Genomic DNA, 20,240 nt, shown 5'->3' with positions numbered 1-20,240 from the left:
CTACTTTTGGACATATCACTACTTATTATTTTTTTTGTTTCGTCTCGATTTGCTATCGCAAGTGCTAGTACAATAACAAACAGAACTAATACGGAACAAATTCCAGTCAAGGAATCTCTTAGTGCTTTATAATTAACATATAACATTTCTTATCATATCATGTCAGTTTAAAAAATATATATACAATGCAAAATATAAATAGTCAAATAAAAGATATATGATGAAGCAATGGCCTAAATGAGTTTTGTAAACTTACATCAATTATTTTTTTTTCTCGTTGAATATTTATGTTATAACATCCATTATCGTATCAAAATTATCACCAAAATGGTCATAAACATCATATGCCATCCAATAAAAAAGTATTATATAAATATCAGTTAAAAAAAGCTTATGAGGGTAAGTAAAGAATGTGAGTCAATCAAGCCCTTGAGCCCACTATACTTAGCAGGGTTGTTTGTCATCAACTTCATTGTCCTAACCCCTAAGTCTCTCAAAATCTGCATATGATTGATTGACATAAATTTCAGAATAATAAGTATAATCAAATGATATAAGAAATCGGAAATTTGGGATATCGACATTGGACTCTTTATCCTTATCAAGTCAATGGTAAAAAGTCAGAGTTTAATTGAAAACGAAACAGGTCATAACATACTAAAGTGTAGTTTTATAGAATACAAACTTAATCATTTAATCAAAACTGTCTATCTATTAAAGATTCTTGAAGGACAACGTTTTGAGTCAACCCAACTCAATTTGTACGAAATAGACTTTTGTGACAATCTGTGGTTAAATTTCTCACAGTTTATGGTTATTAAATATGGTCATTTTTTTAATCAACTTGTTTAGAATCGAACTTATATTGAACCAGACCCATTTTGACCCGAACCTTTTTACCCGAACCAAATTGAAACAATTATTAGTTAGCCTATTATGATACGAACTCATTTTGACCCGTTACTCAACCCAACCCGCCAAAATCAAAAGAATTATAATAGAGAAAAATAAAAAAAGCTTCCATAAGGATATCTAAGAATGTGGTCAAGATGACATTTCAATTCTAACGTTGTTCATATGCCTGCAGACAAACATATATACCATATATATTATCTAAAATAGCAAAGAGCATGACATATGAAAGTAAAAGGAGTAAAGGAGTGAACCTCATTTAGATATTTAGTACCAGGTTCAACCAATTCATCAACTCTGCCATAATCGTCTAGATAAACTGGTGTATTTTGCTCACGAACATATTCATTTTCTTGAGCCTTATCCTTCTATCCATCTACTTTGCAATTAGTTCATTGTTTTTCAAACTCTATTGTTATAGGTTCAAATAAAAACCAAAATAAATTTATCAGTTTATTAAAATTGAGCAATTCAAGCTTTCTCTAACTAACATTTAGATCAACTTTCACTCCTTTACTCTTTTTATTTTCAAAGTGGAAAAAGATACTACATTCTTAAAGTATGAACAAAACGATTGCTTAACTAAATCTCAAACAACAAAAGTCATTTCCAAATCTGTTTTGACCCAGTACGCAGCCCGCCCAATTTGCAACTTGTAGGATTATATTAACTAAAACGACAAAAAAAAAGTTCCTAATGCATAAATTAATCAAGAGTAGCCCTTGGTATAAAAGAAAATAGTAAAAAAAGGAGTTAACTTTTAATATTACTGGTGATTTGAATTTGAGATGTGTATGGTAACTTTTTCTGGGCAAAATTCTTTTCTCAAAGCGTCATCCAACTTCAAGAATACTGATGAGAGTAACCCTGCAAACGAAGAAATTTAAACTCACAATGACGCCACACCCCTCGTAATCATACACAACTTTGCTAGGTAAAGACGGCTATAAAACAAATCACACCACAAAATGAATCACTGTCAACCTACACAAACTAATATTCAATCGTAAAAGAGTAAGAACAGAAACCAACCATCGAATACATACCTGGATCGCATTACATGTGAAACCTCAATGGTTGTCTCTGTCACTGAGGAGACGTTGCTACAACTTGTCCGCTGAAGACGAAAATCTACGAAAAACACGATATGGTCATATATTTATAATGAAAAAGCTACAAATATTTTCCGTTAAAAAGTTTTAAAGACAGATCATTTTCAGTTAATTCAGTCCATTTCATTCAATTTCTTTCTAATTCGTTTTTGGGCAATCGAGACCCAACCGAAAACGAAACCTTTGGTTAAATCCGAAGGTGATTGAGCTTGATTGAAAGTGACACTGGTGAGGACAGAGAGACGTTGGTCTCTTAGAACATTTGATGGATGCAAGTTAGTCTCGTGGTGATTACGCCCATGATCGGCGGTATACCGGAACCAACGAATCTGGTGGTGACGGCGTCTAGTATTATGTGCAATATAATAGTAAAGTAAATAGAAGTCAGTAAACTTATTTATAGTTAAGTGCAAGTGTACATGGACTATTTTTTTAAGCAAATGTTCCAAACGAATCCCAAATAATAAGATCCCAACATATTTAACTTAATCATGCATTATTAAGATATTTTTGCAATAATCATCAACAGAAAATGGACATACACATACATGATATGAAACATAAACAAAACCAATTTCAAAATTAGATCATGACCATAAAATTCTTAGCATAACAACTATGTATATTGTATATGACAACTATGAAAATACCTGTTGTAGAATTGATATGGTTTTTTTACGAACAAACAGGCTGCAATTGTTGAACCAGCCACCATCATTGACGACCAGAAGTAGGGTTAGGGTTTACATCAAGTGTCGATTCCTCTCTTTCTGTTTTTGAGGGAACACAATTTGGTACCTATCGAATGTTTTGAATCCCTAAAATACAAACGTGTATGAACAATGAGAAGATTAAACATACATTAATACACCTCCATAATATGTATCAAAAGGCACAAAGAAATAAAATAAAAGTTTCTTACATAACATTATGAACAAACAGGCTCCTATACCATTCTCATAAATTCTAATATTTGAAAATCACTCATTTGAGCAAAATACAACACCTGCAACAAACATGGAAAACTGATAAAAAAAACTTGGTTGATCAAGAACATAATCTATGAGCCCTAATTCGAAAATCTAGAATACCTGAACTTCATTCGAGCACTCCCCCTTCTAGTGATGGAATGCATACGGCTTCAGTCTTGGGAGATTCTTCTCCATCAGCGCCAAATTTGGTTGAATCGGCTGTGAATCCCTCAAATATAGAAGTAATCCATGGTTAGGTTGGTGTGAGAAGGGAAAGACAACCAGAGAAGAAGAAGAAAAAGGAACGAAGATATATGAAAGATTGATTTAGGGTTTCTGAATCGTACGACAGAAAGGAAAGGAAATAGGAGGAAGAGAGAGATGACTTGTTGAAGAAGCGAACATGAGAATGTAAGAAAGGAGAATAGAGGAAAATAAATTGCCGCTCAAAGTTCCATTCTATGGCCTAAGAGAATGTCCACATCAGCATGACATGTGGCAAAGATGAATTATTTTAGTATAGTAGATAGATATATAATTTTAAAAGCTTTTAACAACTATTTATGGAATTGTTTTAAATACAAATATATAATTTTAAAAGCTTTTAACAACTATTTATGTTAAAAGGTATAAACAATTGAATTCCAAGAATCATGCAAATAGTTAGTTTAACTATGAGATGTTTATCTAAGCATTAACAATTACACATTTTTTTATTTATTAGTTATATATATATTGCATACATTTTGAGTTGTTATATCATTAAACATGTTACCTTTGTACTCACGTGTTTAAACCATTTAACTAAACATGTAGACCGGCCAACCTATTTAACTAAAAAAGTTGACCCATCTATCTTTTTAACTAAACAAGCCGACTTGTTAACCCTCTTACGACCAACACAATCCATTCAATACAACCAAAAAACCAACCCAATTAACACATTTATGAGTCAACTACTATTCACCAGCTCGTTTGTAACGCCCTGCTTTTTCATACTTTCCATAATTAGAAAGCTCGCCTTGTAATGCTATTTTTGGAAATCTTGTATTATTGTAGTCGTCTTTTCGTTGTAAAATCCGAGACTTGGATCATAAATAAAATTCGTATTTCTTTAAATTCGCCATCTACATATTCATACATGTTCATACGTTGGAATTTATTGTACATCGAATCCTTATTTGTAATTCATACTTATACGATACTTATTCACGATGCATGTCCATGCTTGTCCTCAAATTGTTACCTAAAAACCCCTAATTATATGCTTATTTATACAACGGTTAATCATCTAATATGTGACATATACTTGTCACTTACAAACATGTTATATACTTGTACATTACACTTTTTACCTAGTTAAATCATGTTTTATTTCATATTTCACCTTGTTACAAGTTAGGGGAAACATTGTTGCATATTATTACACAACTTAATTAACAAAATTACTCATTATAATGTTTTAAAAGAATCAAAAAATAAAGAAATATGGCAGCCCCAATTCAGCAAAATTCAGCCCCATATAGTTGGGCTTTGTGGGCTAGTTTCAAGGTGTAACCCCTTCTAAACACTTCCAAAGCCCAACCCATTGAAACCCTAATCCTTCCCCCTATAAATACCACTTATAACCAGCCTCCCTACCACTTTTACAACACTAAAAACTCTCAAAATATCCTCCAAACCGTAGCTGAAAGCAAGGGTTCGAGCAGATTGACACCCCTTCACGAAAATGAGCATAACTCACTCATTTCTTAACGAAATCACTTGATTCTTTTTCCTACTTATTTGGATAATCATGGGGTTCGATTCCTAGACTTCTCCTTGGAGAAATCAGACCTGGAAATGCCCCGAAATCGTCCATAAACTTTCTGTTTGTTTTTATGTTCATCAAAAACTTGTTTAAACCTATGTAACTCGTGTTCAACACATCTCATACCTATGTCCTAATGTTTACAACTTATCCCATGGTTGGTTAAGCTTAAAAACAAGGTTGAGACATTTAAAATCAGAGGATTAAACCTCATAAACTTGGTGTTTTGTTTAGGGTTTCAACCCACAAATCATGTCAAACATAGCCTTTGATACATGAGTGATTATGGAACGACTTGGGTTGTCCTACATACAATCCTCACATGATTTGATGATTTCTCTATAGTTAGGTTGTTTATGTTATTGTGCAAATCCTAGTTCGTGACCCTCCTTGGTTGTTGTTACACCAAGTGAAGTGGTGAACATTCAAGGGGTTCCTAAATGGAAGCATGTCCTTCCTACCCCATACATGACATCTATGATAATACGAGGTGCCTAAATGAAGATCCTAATCTTCTACCTCCTACTTGAATTATTGGACTAAATAATATGTAGTACCTAACCTAAGTATATATATACACTCATTCGAACCTTTGATGTTGAACTTGTGTTTATATGTTAAAGTAGTAGAACATCACCTAAGACCTAAACCTTGTTGTGATTCTTATGGGTGTTCAACTCATGAAAACATTATCATAACCCTTGTGGTTACCAAGTGTCATACAAGGGTTAAGTGTTGAAGATGATTATTTTCACATGCTATTCTCATATCTTACTTTTATGTTGTTTTAAATACCGAATCTCGACTCTAAGCATACTAGAACTTTAACCCTACACATTCAACTTTCTAACCCCATCAACTTCGTCACATTGGATAATCGGAAAGCATATGCAAATTTGTGAGTATACTCGTATTTCCCCCTTTTTACTTTTACCACTTTTGGGGTATAACATGTTTACTTATCAAAAACTTACACATGAACATATTCTTATGCAATGCACAAAATAATACATTATATATGAATACTTTGATACATCTTGATGCTTGTTAATACTCATATTCCCAAAAAAATGGAAACTTATCATCAAGATAGGGGTGATTTCCTAACCTTGATGATTAGCTCCGCTCACTTTCCAACTTCACCAATGAGCTAGGGGTGATTCCCTTACCTCGGAGGTAGTTACCAACTTTTCTTCGTTCTCAAATGATTGAACGTCCCTTTTCAAAAAAAAAAATTTGGAATTTATTTCACGTGCGTGCTAATATGTTATACTGGATTCGTGTTATTTGGGTGAAACTTTATGTGATAAACTTGTCATTTACTTCGTAAGAAGCCACACCTTAACATACACGATGGGTTGACCTATGTATTCACATGCCAGGGATACGTTAATCTTGTTAACTAAGTATGGCATGTGGATTGTTCTAAATTTTTATGAAAATACGTTAATCTTAGATTTCGAGGACTAAATCTCCTAAAGTAGGGGAGACTGTAACATTTGCCAATTTTAGAGCTATAGGAGTAACGCACCGCCCCCCTTAAACTTGGGTCATGTTGAATTAATTAAACTTACTTGCGTAAACAGAGGTTGGCTAGAAATATTGCATGCCACGATAGGTTGATCTCGTATAAACTAAGTTGCCATGTGGATTCGTTTTAAACTTTTATACTTATACTTATACTTATGCTTAAACTTGTATACTCGCCTTTGCTTTTGCATTGAACTTTATTTTAAACATGTTACAGGTTGAGGATGATGATGCTATGAAATGAAGTAGCGTTGATGCCTAGATACACATATAGACGTTTAGGTTTAATCGTTGTATCAATTTTGATTATGTTGTATTCTAATTCCTTTGAACTTGACGTTATTTGATTTCTTTGTAACGTTGACAAATGAATTATGAAATAAAATCAGTTTATTAAATATTGTCACAAATAGCGTTATGATGTCTCTAGCAATCTTCACACTTCGTCTCATCCCGATGTTTCCGCCATTGGTTGGGGTGTGACATCGTTAACCTGTTTAACATGTTTAGATAAACACAAGATCGTCCCTAAGATTCCTGGAGACCACAGGGGCCCTAAACGAGTAGAAAACCGGGGCCCTCAGGCAATTATCGCCCATTCGCCATTTTCCGCCCTTTAACCTTTCAACAGTTGGCCACCGACACCCACCTCTTCCCAGAGGTACTGGGTTCGAGTCTTGGGAGTGGCATATGTCGCCCAGGGTAAGAACTCGGCATGGGGAAGTCACCGCGGAGCTAGCTTGGTCGGGTAGCGGCTCCCGGAGTGAGATCACTCCGGCGGTTGGGAGGACCGTGCACTATTTCCAACTTCACCAATGAGCTCCGCTACCCTTGATGATTAGCTCCGCTCACTTTCCAACTTCACCAATGAGCTAGGGGTGATTCCCTTACCTCGGAGGTAGTTACCAACTTTTCTTCGTTCTCAAATGATTGAACGTCCCTTTTCAAAAAAAAATTTGGAATTTATTTCACGTGCATGCTAATATGTTATACTGGATTCGTGTTACTTGGGTGAAACTTTATGTGATAAACTTGTCATTTACTTCGTAAGAAGCCACACCTTAACATACACGATGGGTTGACCTATGTATTCACATGCCAGGGATACGTTAATCTTGTTAACTAAGTATGGCATGTGGATTGTTCTAAATTTTTATGAAAATACGTTAATCTTAGATTTCGAGGACGAAATCTCCTAAAGTAGGGGAGACTGTAACATTTGCCAATTTTAGAGCTATAGGAGTAACGCACCGCCCCCCTTAAACTTGGGTCATGTTGAATTAATTAAACTTACTTGCGTAAACAGAGGTTGGCTAGAAATATTGCATGCCACGATAGGTTGATCTCGTATAAACTAAGTTGCCATGTGGATTCGTTTTAAACTTTTATACTTATACTTATACTTATGCTTAAACTTGTATACTCGCCTTTGCTTTTGCATTGAACTTTATTTTAAACATGTTACAGGTTGAGGATGATGATGCTATGAAATGAAGTAGCGTTGATGCCTAGATACACATATAGACGTTTAGGTTTAATCGTTGTATCAATTTTGATTATGTTGTATTCTAATTCCTTTGAACTTGACGTTATTTGATTTCTTTGTAACGTTGACAAATGAATTATGAAATGAAATCGGTTTATTAAATATTGTCACAAATAGCGTTATGATGTCTCTAGCAATCTTCACACTTCGTCTCATCCCGATGTTTCCGCCATTGGTTGGGGTGTGACATCGTTAACCTGTTTAACATGTTTAGATAAACACAAGATCGTCCCTAAGATTCCTGGAGACCACAGGGGCCCTAAACGAGTAGAAAACCGGGGCCCTCAGGCAATTATCGCCCATTCGCCATTTTCCGCCCTTTAACCTTTCAACAGTTGGCCACCGACACCCACCTCTTCCCAGAGGTACTGGGTTCGAGTCTTGGGAGTGGCATATGTCGCCCAGGGTAAGAACTCGGCATGGGGAAGTCACCGCGGAGCTAGCTTGGTCGGGTAGCGGCTCCCGGAGTGAGATCACTCCGGCGGTTGGGAGGACCGTGCACTATTTCCCCCCCCCCCTAACCTTTCAACCTTTCTTTTTCTAAATTTCAAAACATTAATGGGTTTAGTTGGGTTAAATAAGGATTGATTTATTTGTTTATACTTTATACATGCCAAAACTTAATAGGATAAGTTAATGGGTTTTAAAACATATTCGACTTTAGGTAGCGTTTGGTATGAAGGAATGGAAGGTGGAATGGAATGAATCATTCTAATGGAATGAAAAGAAACATGTTTAGTTATAATGTAGTAATAGAATGGAGCATTCCAAAGGAATGTAAATCCTTCCAAATATAATAATTTCCATTCCTTGGTATGTAGGTGTTTTTTTTTTCCATTCCTTCAAGGAATGGAAAGAAATATGTTCTTCTTCTTCTTCTTCATCCTCCTCCTCCTCCTCCTCCTTATTATTATTATTATTATTATTATTATTATTATTATTATTATTATTATTATTATTATTATTATACTTTTATTTGTATTTATATTTATATTTATATTTATATCTATTAATATTCGTACTAATATTAATATATATCAAAAATCTATTATTAATTTTTTATCATTAATATATTATTATTATTATTATTGAGGCAATTATATTTTTGTCGTTTTTAATACAGTTGTGTTTTGTTACTTCATCTTTTTTTGTTTATCAAAATGTACAAAGTAATGATTCATTCTATTCGCATATGAGTAACCAAACATCACAATGGAATGTAATGATCTATTTCATTCCGTTGTCCATTCCATTACCTCGTCCATTCCATTCTCTCATCTATTTCATTACCCCATACCAAACAGACCCTTAATTTTTAAATTTAATTATATGATCGGTTAAAAAACATATTATATTTCCTACGTATACAAAAATAAGCTAGGGGAATAGTGCCACACAACTGTGTGGCACTTTCCTATTAGACCGCCCGTTTTATTATTTTCTATTTGTTCTAAAATTACGGTTTCATTCTTAATTTAAAATAAAATTATGTTTTCGCCCCCTCTTCAAAATAAAATTATGTTTTTATCCCTCGCTTAAAATTACGATTTTGTCCTCGGTTCAAAATTATGATTTTATCCCCAGATTACAATTACAATTTTGGCCCCAGTTCAAAATAAATTTTTGCTTTTGCCTCAAACTAAAAATGACGATTCTGCATTTTCGCCCTGTTTCAAAAATTATGATTTCGCCTTCAGTTTAAAATTATGTTTTTGCCCGGTTCAAAATAAAAGTATGCTTTTGCCCCGCAATTCAAAATTACGATTTTGCCCTCAGTTCAAAATTTTGATTTCGCCACAGTTCAAATTAAAAATATAGTTTTGTCCCCATATTAAAAGTTCGGTTTTGTCCTTAGTGCAAAGTTATATTACGATTTTGTCTCTGGTTCAAATTTATAGTATTGCCATGCCAACTTTAACTTTTGGCAAATTACGATTTTACCCAAGTCAACAAATACAACTTTGCCCTCAGTTCAAATTACAGTATTACTATTGTTTTAGTTTTTTTTAGCAAAACTATAAAAGTGTTTTTTTAATTTTTTGACTGGATTTAATTTTTTTCCATGTCAATGAGCTGCCTAACACTCGCTCATTAATCCTGACAAACTACAGTTTTGGCCTGAGCTCAGAACTATGGTCTTGTCATCGTTTTAGTTTTTTTTCCTAACAAAACTATAATTGTGTTTTTTTAATTGATTGAGAATTATTCGGCCATCGCCCCGCAACGCAGGCGGGGCATCAACTAGTTATATACATATAACATATAAAAAAGAGTAAACTGCCAAAATGGTTTCTAAGATTTGAGTTTTGAAATAAAGTGACTAAACCGGAACCATTTTGACAGTTTACTCTATAGAAAAAACTTTTTTGGGCTAATGAAAGAGTGGCCCTATACGATGGCCCACCTAACCTTTCAACATGCCCACTCTGATTAAATAGGTTAAGCAAGTGATTTCCAAGTTGCACAAGTTTGAATAGGGTAAGAAGCCAACCTCATAAAATCTTGAATTTCAAAAGAGGAAGAATATATTGGTGCATACTATAGTGGGTCCTTGCAACGTTTACTGGGATTCTAAATGCACACTTGAAATCATCTTTATAACCAAAAAAGCAAACCCAATTCGAGCATTCATAGCACAAAGCTCAAGATTTTCTTAAAGCAATAATATTCGTAAATCTTTAACAGAACACTCGTTCTCTATACCCTCGCTTCTGCTTCACAAATCGCAACAAACCCACGTTGGCTACCTCGAAATATTCGTGGGTTTAATCTCAATAACAATTCCCAGGTAAATTTTATAATAAAAATTTAATCTTTCTTTCGTTTTACCCAAAATACGACTGTATGGCAGTGAATGAGTGAATGGAACATACATAAAAGGTTTGTAGTTTTATGTTTTAAGTAAATGATCTTGTAAAGATTCTGGGTTTGTGTTATAATCTTTGAATGTAAGCAAACAAACATGTTTTGATTTGACTTTAGGGTTTAGAGTAAATGATCTTGTAAAGATTCTGGGTTTATGTTATAATCTTTGAATGTAAGCAAACAAGCATGTTTTGATTTGACTTTAGGGTTTAAGGTTCTAAAGTCCAAACCTTTATTGTGGGTTAAGTTAATTGATTTAATATTTATAGTGGGGTTTTATTAGTTTTGATCATAAACATACTTTTTAAATTTTTTTAATAAGGAAGTTTCATGTCAATTTGGCAAAAGTAGGCACATGATTGGTTCATGTCATGTGTTAATTGCCTGAAGTTTAAGTAACTTGTGAAGGAAACTGGGGGTGAAGCACATGTGTTTTTTTTTTTTTTTTTTTTTGCATTTGAATTGGTCTTTGTTGTGTGGAATATTGTTCTCTATAAGTACCATTCAAGTGATTAACACAAAGTATATGCAACAAAGAACTAGCTTTATTTATCTTATTTTCTTGGTACTTTTATATCGGTTTCGCTTTTAGTTTGCAAGATTTTATTCTGTGAAAGTATCAAATCGCATGGTTATTGTGAATTCTCGATGCTTATGTGTCGTAATTTATTTTTTCAGGTTTTATAAAAAGAATGCAAAGCTGCTCTTACAGCACAACTTGTTTTGAATAGAATGGATTTCGAAGAGAGTAAAAGAAAGAGAAACTCTGATCGAAGGTTTGTATATATGATATATCTTCTTGATTGCTGCATTGGTTTATTATTAGATTAAAATTATTTTATGTTTTTTTTTTATAAATTTGGAATGATGCGAGTTTCAGGAAATCGACCGAGTGTACAAAGCTTATTGCAACTATCACAGCTGGTATTATTTTTGGCTTCTGCATCGGGGCATCATTTCCAGCTTTCTCACCGTCAAAGGTACTATCGAGTTTTACCCATTACCCGACCCGACCTGACCGGCATTTTGCCACCCCTAGTGTAATAAAAGCTAAAACCTCTATTGTGTTTTCTTCCTTTTTCTCACATTTGTGTTTTATATATCGGGTAAGAATTCAATTATTTTCCCATTATCATCATTACTGGAACAATGCTGACATTTATTTAGATCCAACAATTCAACAAATTCCCTTATTTTCTCGATCTTGAAGGGTATTTTGGACATTTCAAAAGAATATTCAAATATTTTTTTAAAATTAGGTATTTTGGACAGAGGAGTAATATTAGTACTTTCTATTTTCAATTAGGTATTTTACGCCTCGCTTGCGATATGCGCATATAATGTATATATGTGTGGGCCCTCGGGGGGCAAAAGTGAAAGTGCACTAATTTTAACGTTATTTTACTAATTTCGTGAAAATAACATTAAAAAGCGAGGGACGGTTAATCATGCATCAAGTGGTGGCGTTGATAGCCGAAAGACAAGGGGGTACATGCACTAACCGGCTTTTGTCCCAATTGCTGAGTGTTATGTGCCTTATGTCCAAGGCTTGATGCAAAACTACTATTGAGCCGAGGGTCTCACTGGAAGCAGCCTCTCTATTCCTACGGTGTAGAGGTAAGGCTGTCTACATCTTACCCTCCTCAGACCCTACCTTAGCTTTGCTATTGGTGGAATTTACTGAGTATGATGATGATGATGATGATGATGGTGTGTGTTTTGCTTCATAGTTGCTCTTCTACTATAATGTCATGTTTGGATGTACATACTTTACTCTAATAACAAGATTTTGGTGATTAAATTTGACAGATTAAACTCATTTCTCCAGTCGATACGTATCTGTGGGACAAAAAACCAGGCCACTTAAATGTCATTTCTGCCTCAAAGAGCAACGTCTCAAAGGAAGTACAAAACCATGATGATCCATCGAAGGTATACATATTTGCTTATAATTTTTCATTTTGTTGATAAAGTTTGCTATTTATTTTACAAAGGTATTCTTTCATTATTGTTAGACTAAAATGCGTCTATATGTTGTATTAATTTAGAATCAATAGTAAATTTGTCGACACTGGTTTACGATACAAACGACAAAATAAAAGAATATTGTGACCCTAATTTAATATGATTGACTTTTTCCCTGATGACGACGGTAAGCAAATAAGTAAAACATAACTGCAAACTTTTTCTAAAAATAGAAATTTGATGATTTTTGTGACCCAAAAATGTTTATAATTTTTTAAAACATTTATGCAGATTTGGGTCTCGTCTAATCCACGTGGTGCCGAAAGACTACCTCCAGCTATTCTTGCTGTTGAATCAGATTTATATCCTCGCAGATTGTTTGGTAAACCTAGTGAGGTTTGTCTATCTCTTATTACGATTTTTAGTTTTTAGTGCATTTAATGAATTTCGATCATGAAAGGAAAGATTATTATGCGTTAATATTACTAACATAAAGTTAATATATCATTCATCTAGCAAGTAACTGTTGTATTTAACAACATCTTGTTATTTAACAAAATTGCAATGATTTGACATTAAAGAAAAAAATGTATGAACACTAGGAATAAAGAAATAAATAGTTTTTTTACTTTTTTTGGATATAATATTCTGCTGATACAACGTCGTACATCGTTTCTTCCCCTTTGCAGGACCTAACGATCGAACCAAAGTATCTAGTAACTTTCACCGTTGGTCAAAATCAAAAGCCTAACATTGATAAGGCGGTCAAAAGTTTTTCCGATAATTTTACAATCCTTTTATTTCATTATGATGGTAAAACAACAGAATGGGATGAATTTGAATGGTCAAAGCGCGCTATTCATATAAGCGTCGCAAAGCAAACAAAATGGTAGGTTTACCAGAATTAAACTCTTTATAGCCGTTTAATCTAGTTCATTACTTCATTTATGTTATATTTGACTTTGACTTTGACTTTGACTTTGTGAACGGTTGCTATCTCTGTTTTAAAGGTGGTATGCAAAAAGATTCCTTCATCCTGACATTGTCGCACCGTATGATTACATATTTATTTGGGATGAAGATCTTGGGGTTGATCATTTCAATGCTGAAGAGTAAGTGATTGGTGACAAAAGTTTTGTACATTTTTTGGAGATATTATAATAATGATGATTTTTTTTTTTAATTTATAGATATATTAAACTTGTGAGGAAGCATGGATTAGAAATATCACAGCCCGGTTTGGACCCTAGCAGTAGGGGTTTAACATGGCAAATGACTAGGAGACGTGGAGATCATGAAGTTCATAAGTAAGTATAAGTGCTTTTTGTTACGTCTCAGTATGTATGATTAGGGCTGCAAACGAACCAAGCGTTTGTGAACTGTTCGGCGGGAAGTTCGTTTGTGTTCGTTTATTAAACAAACAAACACAAACAAGAAATTCCGTTCGTTTAGTTAAATGAACAAACATGAACAGAGAGCGTGTTCGTTCATTTATGTTCGTGAACGTTCGGTAACATGTTTGTTTGTGTTCGATAATTCATTAGTGTTTTTAGCTTTTATATTTTATTTAAATAATTCAAAATTCCGAGAAATAAAATATTTAATAAGTGTCAACGTATTATATATATTGTTCATGAACGTTTGTTTGTGTTCGTTTGTTACCATTTGTGTTCATGAACATTAGTTTGTGCTCATTTGTGTTTATTATCGTTCATTTTCATTCGTTGCCTAAAATTAACAAACGAACACGAACACGAACAAGTTCATTTCCTTAACAAACAAACACGAACATAAAATCTCGTTATATATTTCTTAACAAACGAACACGAACAAGGACTTGTTCGTGTTCGTTTGGTTCGTTTGCAGCCCTATGTATGATAATTTGTTTGTTGTTAACATAAGTAGGTAAAGATTATTAAAGGTAATATCTTTTTACGCATATGGTGATTTTTTAATGTTATTTTTCTTATTTTATTGGTAGAGAAACAGAGGAGAAACCAGGTTGGTGTAGTGACCCGCATTTGCCTCCATGTGCAGCGTACGTACATTCTACTGTCATTTACAAACGTTTTTTGTCCATTTCTAAATTTGTTCTTTGGGATAATTAATGGGCTAATTATGTTAGAAAATCATATTATTACACCAATAATCTAAATATTTGAATAAAAACAGTTTAGGATATAATATGCATTTAAAGGTGACAATTGATGTATTTGACCCTTTTGACCATTCGTGTATAAATGGGTCGGAATGGCCACCTCTAACACATTTAAAGGTGACAATTTTCACTTCACGTTTGTTTGACCATTAGTCAAATGTCTAAAGGGTTGTTTGGCAACTTCTGAATGGATAAGTGCTGAACCAGTAAGAGGTCTGAACCGTTAAGTGCTAAACCAGTAAGAGGTCTGAACCATTTAAGAGCCAGTGTAATGCTTAACTGTTCAGAGGCAAATATCTGACCAATTCAGATTAGAGGTCTTAACCATTCAGACTCAGTATAATGCTTAACCATTCAGACATCTGCTCACGAAACAAAGTAACAAACAGCCTGAACCATTAACTGCTGAACCAGTAAGAGGTCTCAACCATTAAGAGGCTCATTAAGAGGTAAACAAACATCCCCTTAATGATCTCCAATAATGATAATAAGATAAAAGGGAATCGTGTGGAACGAAACTAATAGCATCAGTTATATAGTAATGATTATAACAGGTTAATAGACGATTTAAACCTTGAAATTTGCTAAATAAAGAAATGCTGCACCGTTTACTTGAGGGATCGTTTTGACTTTGTTATTTTACATGCACAGATTCATAGAGATCATGGCTCCAGTTTTTTCTCGAGACGCCTGGCGCTGCGTGTGGCATTTAATCCAGGTATTGCATATAATTAGAGACATTAAAAATGGTCATATAATTAGAGACATTAATTATTTTTTATATTATTAATTAATATCTTTATTATAATCACTAAACCTGAATTATACAATTGTAAATGTAGAATGACTTGGTTCACGGGTGGGGCCTTGATTTTGCTCTTAAGAAATGCGTTGAGGTAACTAACCACTTCTTGTTTAGTACAATGTCATTATTTTTCTTCGTAAATTCATGAAGTTGATCAGTGTATTCACTTTCTTTTTTTATTATTTATTTTTGGGGACATAGCCTGCATACGAAAAGATTGGAGTTGTCGATGCACAATGGATAGTTCATCAAGGCCTACCTTCACTCGGGAATCAGGTATAAAGACAATTTCCAGATTTGCCCTTCTGAACACGGGTGATTCTTGGTTTTATTTTGGACTAATCTGTATGTCTATTTGTAGGGTAAAGGAGAAAATGGGAAACAACCATGGCAAGGGGTATGTTTTATACTATTTGACAAAAAAAATATGAGAAAAAAAAAAAAATAACAAATTAAATACGATTATAGTCGTCGTTAGGATTCTTATATACTAACATGGCAAATTTTGATGGCAGGTGAGGGAAAGATGTCAAAGCGAGTGGAAAATGTTTCAAGACCGTGTATCAGAAGCAGATAAAGATTATTATAAGTCGATTGGGGTTGACCTGTTGAATATAACGGCACATTAGCCAGATCATTAACACATTCTTTTACTACGATCCTACCTCATTGTCGGTATCTAGTTGTAAACAGTTATAGAGCTAGATGTTCATAGTTTCATGCCATATTATTTAAGAGGCAAATAATATTATATATGTTATGACTGGTTTTAGAGAGAAGTTTATCTCAATCATTGATGCCATTTCTCATCTCATATAATAATAAATACATAATGGCATTAACTAACTAACTAACTAACCTACCTGTTAGTTTAGTTTGCATTTACATATGACCCCTACATTATTACACTATTACATTTTGGCCCTTATACTATTTGTACCGTAACAATATTTACATTTTGTTGGACTACAGTGGCGAAGCTTGAAAATTTCCACCGGGGGTCAGAAGTCACTGGACCTAAAAATTCTATATAAGTATTTTTTTTTATAAAACCGGGGGGTCGAAAACTTATAAACCTAAAAAATTCTATACGAAACGTACATATATAATACTACTGAGCGAAAAGTTCGTTATCATGTAGTGGGGTAGTGGTAGTAGATCTTTAGCGGTTACTTGTTGTTTGTTTGGTTATTTAAGTAGTAGTAAGTTTGTCATTTGGATTATGAATGAAAAATGAATTAGTGAAAAATCTGGTTTCCTTCTAGCCTCTTTCTAATTTCTTTGGATCATTTAATTACGATTCAGTTCGTATCACATATTCATAATCGAAAAAAATAGAAGTTAAAATGGAATACGATTCTGTATATTCTTGTTTTGACTATTAAACCTCAAAAGAATAAAAGCTAAGGCCTTGAATTAGAAGATTATCCTTTTAATTTCATGATGTTTGGCAACTTTACCATGAATTAGTTATCTCTATTTTTAACTTTTTATTTATTAAAGTTCAAGCGAAAAAAAGAGGAATAAAATTAAACGTATCCATTCCATTCCATTCCAGTGTTTGGCTGGCACACGGAACAAGAGCATCCATTCCACTCCGGTGTTTGGTTGGCACACGGAATAAGAGCATCCATTCCATTCCGGTGTTTGTCACACGTGGGAATAGAATCCCCCATTTCCCCGATTCGATTCAATCACCAAATCCGGTTCTAATTTAAATTACAAATCTAATTCCACCATCCCTGATCAGTCGATTTCCACCAACGGCCACTGCAGAACCCTAAAGTTCTCTATCCGGTACCCTACGTTTACTTGTATAGTTATAGCTATTCATATAATTGCTTAAAATCAAAGCTCTGTAGTTTAACCTAATTTGATTGATGATGTATTGTTCTACTTTTATTCATTCATCTTTTTTAGATTTTTCAATTTCATAAGTGATATTGACTTTCAATTCTCTAATTAGCAATTTAGAGATTTAGTTGCATAATCTGGTTGATTATCTGCTACAATATTAAGCTATACAGTTAATAAATATAGGTGATATATCGGTCCCCTAATAAAATATCGGTGTCAAATATTGGTACCCAATATTATCGGATATTAACCGATATATCACTGATATTTGACCGATATATCACTGAATTATTAGGCTAAAGGGTGTGGGGGTCATGAATGGAACATGATTTGCTATCTAGGAACATGAATGGAAGACTATACCACCCCCTTGCTTGATCCACCATGGTTTGCATGGATTAAACCATGGGAACCATGGTCCTCCTTTCCATTTTTAAACAAATCATTTCCTTTTTTCTTTAAACAAAGATAAATTAAAATAAATAAGAGGCTAGTGGTTTGGGTCATGACCACACCTTTAGAGTAGTGGTTTTGGATGATGGATTAGAGGTGGATTACATGTCACTGACGTGGAGGGTCATGATGGTCATGAGGATCATGACCACACCCTATAGCCTTAGTGTTAAATTACTATATATATAAAGGTAGAGGATCCTGTACATTATCCAGAAGTGTGAGAAGTGTATTATAACACTATATATATCACTATATAACACCATATAAACACCGTATAACAATATGTAACAACATATAACACTATGTAACACTATATAACAAATATAACACTACAGTTTGTCTGATAGCATGTCTATGATAGATGTATAGTGTTATATATTGTTATATAGTGTCATATAGTGTTACATAGTGTTACATAGTGTTATATCGTGTTACATAGTGTTATACAGCGTTTATATGGTGTCATATAGTGTTATATATAGTGTTATAATACGCTTCTCACACTTCTGAATTAATGTACACTATCCCTACCCTATATATAAATTCTACTTGATATTAAAATTACCGATATCCCACCGAGATAACCTATATCTCAAATATCGATCCTTGACCGATATCCGATATTTTACTGCATTAACTGCATAGATATTAAGTGATTATGGTGATTTATTATTATTATTATTATTATTATTATTATTATTATTATTATTATTATTTATTACTTTTTGTTAGGAATGGGTAGATTGTCAACTAAAAAACACAAGTGGACAAAAATAGAAGATGAGGCATTGATTTCTTCACTCACAGAGTTATGTCAATCTGGTTGGAAAAGAGACAATAACATCTTCAGAAGTGGATACACAACTGTGCTTGAGAAAGAGTTGAAATCTAAGCTTCCTGGATGTAACCTCAAGGCAAGTCCGCATATTGAGTCGAGGCTTAAAACGTTAAAGAAGCATTGCGATGCGATAACGGATATGAAAGATGCGTTTGGCATAGAATGGAGAAGCGCAGACTGCATGTTAATCTGTTATGATGATGATGTATGGGATGATTGGGTAAAGGTAAACGAATTGAACGTTCTTAATATTCGTTTATTTCCTTATTAGACTTATATGTGTGTTAATGTGTACGTTATTTTGTTGTAGGATCATTCGGATGCGAAGGGGTTGAGAAATAAACCGTTTCCTTATTATGATGAATTGTGTTTTATATTTGGAAAACACAGAGGGAATCATAGGAATATTGAAGATGCATCGGATGCTAATCGAGCCGTAGAGACATACGAGACTAGTGAGTATGCTGGTCATATGTCAAAACACAAGCAATTTAAAGTGTCGGTAAATGACGAGGCTAACGGTCATAAAGGGGATGACATGGCCGCTGACGATGATTCAAACGACGACGACGATGATGATCTGTCGATAGATAATGCTACACATGCTGCTAACAAGAAGGGTCACAGTAGTAATTGGTCTTCACGAACAGAAGGGTTAGTGAAGATAATTGAGGCGTTGATAAAAAAGCAAGATGAGCAGTTTTCGGTTTTGGTAGGAATAGTTGGTATAGACGTCGCGACAGATAAGGCGGCAGCTGATAAAAGAACGAAATTGAACGGAGAGTTGAAAAAGATACCAAATCTTAGTCTACAAGCACGACTTCGAGCGGCATCTGTTATTGTTGGTGACTCTGCTAAACTTGATCTTTTTTTTAGTCTTTCTAATGAAGAAAGGAAAGAATGGGTGTCAATGTTACTTTCAGGGCTTATTTAAGGTTGTTATGAAACGGTTAAAAAGTTAGTTAGAAAGGTTTCTTTAGAACTCATTTTCTACTCTTACTAGAGCATGCTTTGATCATATATATAGAAACAATAGTAATAACAATAACCATTTTAGCTGAATAATATGTTTACATTTATCATTATGTTAGCCTTACCTGATTATGTATTGTTTATTATTCACTGCTTATGCATTTGATGATAGGAATCATGTTTTAAATGTCATTTATCTATTTTGATAGGGGGTCAAGTGCAACTTATATTGTTATAAATAGGTATCAATAATCCTTAGGGAGGTAGGATTGAGTTTGTTCGTTCATTAGGGCTCCTGCTTGTGCAGTGAGAGAGGGCTAGGCCCTGGATTATCTCTGTAATTGTTCCTTCACGTATTCAGCAATATAATCAGTTCTGTCCTTTGTTTCTATTATCTTCTCTATATTCAATTTATCACAATTATTTCATACCCGATCTCTATC

The 20,240-nt window shown here is 33.8% G+C and overlaps 2 protein-coding genes and 1 long non-coding RNA gene across 6 annotated transcripts; 2 read left to right on the top strand and 1 right to left on the bottom strand.

Moving 5' to 3' along the window:
- Positions 1-240: 240 nt before the first annotated feature.
- LOC118489107 lies at positions 241-2,149 on the bottom strand. Its single transcript, XR_004886235.1, has 2 exons — positions 1,959-2,149; positions 241-1,779 (listed from the first exon to the last, which is right to left on the bottom strand). It is a non-coding gene; the product is annotated as an uncharacterized LOC118489107 (long non-coding RNA).
- An 8,193-nt stretch (positions 2,150-10,342) lies between these two features.
- LOC110922474 lies at positions 10,343-16,464 on the top strand. 3 transcript variants are annotated; one of them, XM_022166768.2, is made up of 14 exons: positions 10,343-10,669; positions 11,425-11,522; positions 11,627-11,726; positions 12,556-12,678; positions 13,003-13,107; positions 13,401-13,600; positions 13,722-13,823; positions 13,902-14,018; positions 14,693-14,749; positions 15,521-15,587; positions 15,712-15,765; positions 15,876-15,950; positions 16,036-16,071; positions 16,190-16,464. In XM_022166768.2, exons 2-14 carry the CDS (start codon positions 11,479-11,481, stop codon positions 16,301-16,303), a joined length of 1,194 nt encoding a protein of 397 aa, XP_022022460.1. In that variant the 5' UTR covers positions 10,343-10,669; positions 11,425-11,478; the 3' UTR covers positions 16,304-16,464. The 3 variants fall into 3 exon arrangements, with proteins under 3 accessions (XP_022022460.1, XP_022022457.1, XP_022022461.1); XM_022166765.2 differs by having other exon boundaries at positions 11,621-11,726; XM_022166769.2 differs by lacking the exon at positions 10,343-10,669 and adding an exon at positions 11,179-11,311.
- Positions 16,465-17,153: 689 nt separating this feature from the next.
- Positions 17,154-19,907, top strand: LOC110921810. Of its 2 annotated transcripts, none has more exons than XM_022166154.2 (3): positions 17,154-17,471; positions 18,720-19,051; positions 19,136-19,907. In XM_022166154.2, the coding sequence occupies exons 2-3, from the start codon at positions 18,722-18,724 to the stop codon at positions 19,757-19,759; spliced, it is 954 nt and encodes a 317-aa protein (XP_022021846.1). In that variant the 5' UTR covers positions 17,154-17,471; positions 18,720-18,721; the 3' UTR covers positions 19,760-19,907. The 2 variants fall into 2 exon arrangements, with proteins under 2 accessions (XP_022021846.1, XP_035842616.1); XM_035986723.1 differs by having other exon boundaries at positions 17,168-17,471; positions 18,795-19,051.
- The last annotated feature ends 333 nt before the right edge of the window (positions 19,908-20,240 follow it).

This window comes from Helianthus annuus, chromosome 17 (assembly GCF_002127325.2).
Source record: "Helianthus annuus cultivar XRQ/B chromosome 17, HanXRQr2.0-SUNRISE, whole genome shotgun sequence".
Classification (NCBI taxonomy): domain Eukaryota; kingdom Viridiplantae; phylum Streptophyta; class Magnoliopsida; order Asterales; family Asteraceae; genus Helianthus; species Helianthus annuus.
This window is presented reverse-complemented; position numbering and strand designations above follow the sequence as displayed.

Coding starts and splice junctions, on each gene's coding strand:
- LOC110921810 (XM_022166154.2), top strand. CDS start 18,722: ATGGGTAGATTGTCAACTAAAAAACACAAGTGGACAAAAATAGAAGAT. Junction 19,052..19,135: donor TATGGGATGATTGGGTAAAG/GTAAACGAATTG, acceptor ATTTTGTTGTAG/GATCATTCGGATGCGAAGGG.
- LOC110922474 (XM_022166765.2), top strand. CDS start 11,479: ATGGATTTCGAAGAGAGTAAAAGAAAGAGAAACTCTGATCGAAG. Junction 11,523..11,620: donor AAGAGAAACTCTGATCGAAG/GTTTGTATATAT, acceptor GAATGATGCGAG/TTTCAGGAAATCGACCGAGT. Junction 16,072..16,189: donor GGAAACAACCATGGCAAGGG/GTATGTTTTATA, acceptor TTTTGATGGCAG/GTGAGGGAAAGATGTCAAAG.